Below are 7,850 nucleotides of genomic sequence, written 5' to 3' on the forward strand. Positions count from 1 at the left end.
TAATAATAAAATATAAAGATAATATCTTACATCATACAAAAATAATATATTTATTATTATAAGACCTTAAAATAATTAAATAAATATTTTGAGATTTGGACCGAAATTTGGACCGAAATTTGGACCGAAATTTAGACTAAATTTGTTGGAGTTGAAGAGGGGTTCGGTTCGGTCCAAATTTGGACCAAACTCTTAGAGTTGTTATTAGATGAACAGAAAATTAGAAATCAACAACGGTTGGCAGGAGCTGATGAGAGACGCTGGTCCACTGGATTATTACTAATCATTATCCCATCACTTAATTTGCAATTAAGTACAAGACTAGGCCCACTGGGCTCCCCTTATAAAGTTAAAGTGTTTCTGGTCCCCGTGCTTTTCACAACATTATCAGAAAAGTAGTTTTTATCTTTTGTGTTTCTAATGTGGGCGCACACAATAAACACTAACTCTCATGATGTATTTTGATTGATGGAGTTGTTATAAATGCAAGGGTCCATCAATATTTATGATTAGAGCACCAATCAAAATGCACTAAATTTATGGAAATTATTGCCTATTGTGTGCCTTTTGGGACACATTAGAAAACCCGGTTAGTTTTTTATGCTGGAAAAGTGTAGCCGTATAATTAAAGTTTGAAAAATCATCATGTATACTGATTTCTTCGAAATACGACACACTAAAATTCGATCAAATAATCTATGGTGATGATATATAACTAATAAAAATCCAAATAAATAATTTTTAATCAATTTATATTTTGTGCGATATATCAGTTATTCTCAATATCAACTTTTAACAACATAATATTTTAATATCATGTAAGATTAAGGTACATAAACCCCAACACTAGTCCTCAACTAAGTTTACTTTCACATGCAAATCAACGTCAACACATTTGTAAATTTTTTACTCCTCCGCGCACCGTTAAAATATTCAATTATTCTTTATTTTTTTTACCGTATCTCCCTCGTTCATTTTACAATTAATAATATATTATAGATTTTATATTATCATGTATGTCTTGCTTTCTTTACAGGATATGAAGTTTTTAAATCTTGTCGCCCTAAATTCTTGATTTAACGATATCTTTATTATTATTTAAAGAGTTAATTTAGCGAGAACTCTCTCATCTCTTTACAAGTCGAGTTTTCGAACCTGATCATAGTCATGGGTGGATAAAAAAAATCCAATTAAACTAACCACAACCGTCCAATCTTTCCCGTGACGATGACGTGGCAATAGATAAACAACATTGGGGCCCACATGTTAATCAATAACAAACGTATTATGTACCACCTTTTCCCGGTTGACTGTTCTCCAGTCTGTCATAAGTGTCATCTACCCTCCAGCACACGTTACAAATCATATATATTGTGTATTAATTTATAATTATAAAATTATAAACTGTACATATAAACACTCTGTAACTTCACCTTCTCTTTATTATTTGAATTAACGGCCATTAAGAAAAGATTGTATTGATTGAGACTCTTGATTTCCTCAAGGCCCATCAAGATTTTCTGCAGAGTTTTGTGAAAATTCAAGAAAATCTTGAAAATTCAGGTGAGTTTTTTTATGGGTATTTAATGTTTTTGTCTGGTTTTTTACTTGATTATTGCCAAGATAACTTGTGGGTCAGTGTTGAAATGTTCAGTAATAGACTAGAAAGCTTAAAAATTTAATCTTTTAGGTGAATTGTAGTAGTAATAGTGATATTTGTCTTAAAAATTTAATCTTTTAGGTGAATTGTAGTAGTTATAGTGCTAATTGTTTTAAAAATTTAATCTTTTAGGTGAATTGTAGTAGTAATTGTGATATTTGTCTTAAAAATATAATCTTTTTGTCTTTTGGATGATACATGGATTATAGTTGAAGTGAATTGTTGGAGTAATAGTGCTATTTGTGTTAAAAATTTAATCTTTTGCCTTTGGGTTGATATATCAGTTATATTTGAGGTGAATTGGAGTAATAATAGTTCTACTTGTGTTAAAAAATTAATCTTTTGTCTTTTGGTTGATGTATCGATTTTAGTTTAGGTGAATTGTAGTAGTAATAGTGCTGTTTGTCTTAAAAATTCAATCTTTTTGTCTTTTGGTTGAAATATGAATATAGTTTAGGTGAATTGTAGTAGTAAGAATGCTATTTGTGTTCAAAATTTAATCTTTTGTGTTTTAGTTGATGTAGCATACAGTGTTTAGGTGAATTGTAGTTGTAGTAATGTATTAGTGATTTTTGTTCTGTATAAAATGGTTGCTTGGGTGGTTTGTGAATTTTTATTGGTTTGTGGAGTAAGAACTAAGAAGATTACTCGATAAGGTTATGGTGTTTAGTAGTGGAGATTGTAGGGAGACACGTCCTTGGATTTATGAAGTTAAAGGCTTGATGTTGCATTCAACATCTAGAAGTTTAGCTTATAATTCTCTTTGCTTCCTTTTCGTTTTCGTTTCAATCTGGATTGGGCAAATTTGCTGTAGTATATGTCAAGGTTTGGGAAATGTCTAAGTGTTTGCAGGGTCTAGGTAAGGTCTGGTTAATGCAGGGTTTAGGAAAGGTCCCAGTGTACGCAGGGTGCACATCATTGCCTTTCCGTTCAGTAAGAGGCTGTTTTCAGGGGGGTCAGATACGTGGCGTTGCTGTCTATCCGACCTAGCGAATAAGAAGTAGACACTTAACGATTACATCAAGCACCTTAATATAGGTTATTGTCCTATGTGAACAAGCTATGCTCATGGCTAGTGAGATTGGTAACGATATCGGTATCGATATGAAGCTCGATCTCATGAGTAAGTAGATGAATATTGGTTTGATGAATAACAGGGTTGAGTTCTCAGTTCCGCGTACTCTGTAACGTGTCAATTTTACCAAGGCCTGATTGGATCGGATGCAACCCATCCATTTAAAAAAATTCACCTATATAACTGGACTTCACACAAATTGCTGACCTTTATAAAAAGGAAGTTTCACTCCAACCATCCTGGTAGTTGCAGTATAAGAAAGCTTATTAAATAAGAAATTAGAGTTGTAGGCTAGCATGCTCCAAAAGATTTGTGCTTTAGAATTTTTTAAAATTTCGGTTCTGCCAATGGCTTAAGTTTGTCTATGGGTAAAGGTTATGCTTTACTTTTTGTATGTTTTCATTTTAACTTTTGTACTTCCGCTCTTCACAGTTTGGCAATCCCACAACATAAATATGGTAGGGGAAGATGGTGCAGATTTTTGTGTTGATATTGGTGATTCAGAGTCTGGGAAAAATGTACCACATGAAGATTTGTCGTCTGACGCTAAAGACATGTTGGATATAGGAAGTGCCATGGAAGTTTTAACCAGAGTGGACTTGGACTTGGCTTACTCTTCTGAAAAATTGGTTAATCTGGACACACTTATGATGCATGTTTGGGCTTGGGAAAATGAATTTGAAGCACTGGCTACAGATGATATATCTGTGGATTGCATAGAGAAAGCAGTCGCATTTGATCTCTTATCTGGTATCTTAGATTCAGAGGTAAGAGCACTGGAAAATTTCATGAGTACTCTTCAACTTCAGATGGTTGATGCACGGCTTAAAATATCATCATGCGGACACTTGAGAGAACTCTTCACTGCAGTGGAGGTTAAATTGTATGATTCAGAAGAATCTTTAAAGCAATCACAAGAGCATGCATTAGAAATGAAAATGCAGTTAACCAAGTTGCAGATGACTTCTTTGGCGTTGAATCCTAATGATTGTAAGTTAAGCGATAATGACAACAAAGAAACATGTTAATTGTCTATCGGCAGGGAAGATGTATGATGCTAAATTATTTCTGATATTTTCTTTCTAACAGGGAAATACAACAGTAACACAGGTTTGCAAGATGATTCTCAAGGGTCAATTGCGAGGCCACATATGCAAACAGCTGAACAGAGACATGTTTTAAGAATGTTGGAAAAGTCTCTTGCACGAGAGCTTGATTTTGAGAAAAAGCTAACAGTACTAAAACAAAGTGAAGAAGATTTGAAATTAAAGCTACACTTAACCGAGCAGGTATCGTTTTTCATGGAAGAAGCAGCGGAGGTTGTTTGGGGTAGATTTATAGAGGCAGACAATACAGCAGAGGTACTAATGGGAATTTCAAAGGAAATGGTGGGGCGACTTCAAGTTGCCCAATTCAATCGCAATGGTTCAGTTCAACGAGAAGAGGAGATGAAACTTAAACTTCAAGATTGCATGGAACAGTTGAAAGCCAAAGAAATTCTTATACAAAAGCTTAGCATCAGCGAACCACATCTTATGACAAATGATACTGAAGTTGTAACCTTAAGGGAAAAGGTAGATATTCTCGAAGAACAACTGAGAGAATCTGTGTCACAACTGCAGAAAGCAAACCAATCCACTAAAGAATATCAAAAGCAAATTCAGGAAATGGACTATACAATCGAGTCTTTGAAAGAAAACATTTATGATGCAGAAAATCGGGCAGATGCTGCAGAAAACAAGACTACGCAATTAAATGAGGCAAACCTTGAACTAACAGAAGAGATAGGTTTACTAAAAGGTAGTAATGATAGTAACACAAAGAAGGCGAGCTTACTAGAGAAGCAGTCAAGGGACCTTGAGCTTCAATTACAACATGCAAGGGCGTCATCTGAAGCCAGTCAGGAGCAGCAAAACATGCTGTATTCTGCAATTTGGGATATGGAAACGTTAATCGATGAACTGAAACAGAAGGTCACCCGATTCGAGAATAAAGCTGAAAATGCAGAGGACCAATGTCTTTTATCAACCGAAACAAACTTAGATCTGAAGAGAGAGTTGGATTTTCTAAGGGGCAAAATTGAGTGCTTAGAGACATCGTTGGAGGAATCTAGAGTTGAGAAGATAGCAAGTGCAAAAGACGTTAATATTAAAACCAGTCTTATCATGGATATGGTCATGCAGCTAGCAACAGAACGGAAGCGCATTCAAAAGCAGGTAGTTCACTTTTATCACAATTCTTTGGATCCCCTCAATCGTCTTTCTTAACTCCCCCCCCCCCCTCTTCAAATGATCGATCTTAGGATCTCATCACAAGTTGATTCTTTGTATTGGCTTGATTGATAGAGATAACGTGTATTATTGTTTTCAGGCGTGTGAAAATTACTGAATAGAATTTTTTGCAGATGTATTCTTTATCATCGCAAAACAGAAGTTTGATTGCTAAGTTACAAAATACAACAAATGGATCTGCAGGCCTACAAGATGGAGTAGTTGACGATAAAAATTTATCAAGTCATAATGAAAGTAATGCTCATATCGTGACACAACCCTCACCTGAAGATATTCAGGCAAGTTCCTCGTTCTGCTTTTTGATATCGAAAATGTTAGAATATTAATATAAGATTTTGGTAAGGGCCTCGCTCTAAAACCTTCTTAAGAGAAAGGAAAATGAATCCGAATATTTTTTAGCTAATTTCTGGTTTGATTGAGGTCTGCAGTAACTTCCTTTTTTGGCTAACATTACAAACCGAGCTTATAAATTTCACATCTTCAATGATCCAGCTATTAAGGTGTCTCCACAATCCACATAAAAAAAAAGAAGAAACAAAATGGTCTCCACAAGTCTACATAATCCTGGAGAGCTCATACAGTCTTTTGATGTTTAATTTATAATGGCAAAATTACATGTTCTCTGCTGACACGAGAATATACATGAAGCCTCCTTATTTGTTGATTTTATCCATAAAATATATGCAGCACTCGAGCTCCATATATCTTCATACAACCATTCTCAAATCTCATTTGTTTCGAAAGTCTACCAAATGCTCAAATTTGCTAACGTCAACGCTTATAATAGGATTCATGTATGATTATATGAGCTAAGTTTTAGATCACATTAATACTTCAGTATCCATGTCTGATCTTTTAAGATATGTTTTGGATGTTATGTTATCAGCCTAAGGAAATCTTAGATGATCCACCTGCCCGTGGAACTGAAGTTGAGCCTTCCACTTCTTCAAATGGCGCCAATGAATATGATTCCGATTCGAGTTCTGACCAGGAAAAAGTTGCACAAACAAGGAAGCCTCGGCATAAGTATTTCTTTACGACAATTCTCGTGCTGTTGGTTTCAGTATTAGCAGCATATATATTTGACAACAGAACAGTCTTCTTCAGTGTTTTATGATGTCCAATTGTTCCCATTCAAGGAATCATGTAACTTAGTCCATGTGTTTATTTGTATGATTTGATTGGTTGGTTTGTTTGTCATGTATAATTTGGTTTAGTTTTCACTTTATCTTTTGGAAAGCATGTTTTTCCAGAAATGTAATTAAATTAGGAGATGTGAATATCTGTAACATTTTTTAAAAAAGATTCATCAGTGTAGTAGTCAAGAATTGTATTTACGTAGGAGTATTTATTTCTTTAGTGAAATGTGTACATATATGATGTACTTGTACTCATTTGGTGTTTAGGCGATTTTTAAGCTTTGGTGCCGTTTTTCAGCTGAGATTGTTGTTAAAAATCGATGTGATGTAAGATGGGTGAAAAAAGTGTGGTTATAAAATTACAGTTTGATAATATTTTTAATTTATATATATTTTGATATAAAAATTTTAAAAAATATATTTTTGAATAGTTTTGATGTTAAAATAAGCATATAATTCCCGTAAAAGTTGAAAACAAAGCATGGTGGCTTACCTTTTCAAATAACACCTAATACACCAAAAAATAATTTAGAAAATAAGTTTTTCAATTTTATGAAACAATTTTTTACCTATTTTTCAGCGAGAAGTTGGTGGTGTTGCAAGAGTAATCACAAACACATCCAAGAATGAAGATTTTTTAAGATTAGTTTTTCTCCGCATGTTTTCTCCTTAATTATCTCTTTTTTTCCACTAATTCATTTCCACATTTCCTTATTATCTATTTTTTTTAATATTAGTGTAAATTTTTACTTAACATATATTTGAATAAAATTAAGAATATGTATACTTAGACGACACGAGAATAGACTAAAATGATGTTCATTAAATCATATCAGTAAACAGAGGTATAAAAACAAATATTCTTATATTCAATAATTATGTATATATTTAATTAAACAATTATTCACTTTTCGTATTTGATATACATTTAATTATATTCTTTACTTAACACAAATATGCATAACTACGTGTCATGTTTTTAGTGAATTTTTTAATATCAGGTAAGTATTCTTTTTCCTAGACACAAATACGTATGACTCAAGTAAATAGCGGTTAAGAGTTTATTTTATGCGGAAATAAAATATTTATTTATAAGACTAAAAGTTATATTTATAAATACGTATGTGACTCTATTTATAATATGTATCATGTTTTTAGTAAACTTTTTAGTGTAAGGTAAATCTTATGAGATAATCTAACAACTTTATTCTCCTACTTAAACAAATAAATTACAAATATCAATTTATAAATAATGTCATTTAATTATAATTATGTATATTTTATTTCAAATATATGATATAATACCCTATTTAATAACCAGCGATAGCGTCTCACGTTTTTATGTCTTCTGGGCGAAAAGCCCGTTTTAGTTTTGGGTGAGATGTTCGGCAAAATAAAAAAAACATGATTATTTACTCCATTTTCCCTCAAAATTTGAAAGTTAGAATTGTTAACATTGGCTTTTCATTTGTCTATTAGGCTTGGTCTCTTGTTCATTTTCTTCAATTTATTAAATAAAAGATGAAGTTTTACATTTGAATTTTATATTTATGTCTTCTCAATTATTGTATTAGTATTTTAATTTTTTTCTATTATGAATCCAACAGCTTCAAAACTATTACTATTTTTTGGATTTTACGTAAATGTTTTATTTTTTTCAACCTTACCTTTTCAGTTTTAGTAAT

General features: G+C 32.6%; 1 protein-coding gene across 2 annotated transcripts; it reads left to right on the top strand.

The window, feature by feature from the left end:
* Positions 1 to 1,365: 1,365 nt before the first annotated feature.
* Positions 1,366 to 6,385, top strand: LOC141677336 (WPP domain-interacting tail-anchored protein 2). 2 transcript variants are annotated; one of them, XM_074483218.1, is made up of 5 exons: positions 1,366 to 1,563; positions 3,168 to 3,725; positions 3,825 to 4,951; positions 5,140 to 5,304; positions 5,913 to 6,385. In XM_074483218.1, the coding sequence occupies exons 2-5, from the start codon at positions 3,191 to 3,193 to the stop codon at positions 6,141 to 6,143; spliced, it is 2,058 nt and encodes a 685-aa protein (XP_074339319.1). In that variant the 5' UTR covers positions 1,366 to 1,563; positions 3,168 to 3,190; the 3' UTR covers positions 6,144 to 6,385. The 2 variants fall into 2 exon arrangements, with proteins under 2 accessions (XP_074339319.1, XP_074339318.1); XM_074483217.1 differs by lacking the exon at positions 1,366 to 1,563 and adding an exon at positions 1,643 to 2,783.
* Positions 6,386 to 7,850: the final 1,465 nt, after the last annotated feature.

Source organism: Apium graveolens, chromosome 8 (genome assembly GCF_009905375.1).
Source record: "Apium graveolens cultivar Ventura chromosome 8, ASM990537v1, whole genome shotgun sequence".
In the NCBI taxonomy this organism is placed as follows: Eukaryota; Viridiplantae; Streptophyta; class Magnoliopsida; order Apiales; family Apiaceae; genus Apium; species Apium graveolens.

Bases quoted from the DNA above. Each gene is read 5' to 3' on its own strand.
- LOC141677336 (XM_074483217.1), top strand. From the start codon at position 2,723: ATGCTCATGGCTAGTGAGATTGGTAACGATATCGGTATCGATATGAAG. The intron at 2,784-3,167 runs GTAAGTAGATGA...CGCTCTTCACAG, and splicing joins TATGAAGCTCGATCTCATGA to TTTGGCAATCCCACAACATA. The intron at 4,952-5,139 runs GTAGTTCACTTT...AATTTTTTGCAG, and splicing joins GGAAGCGCATTCAAAAGCAG to ATGTATTCTTTATCATCGCA.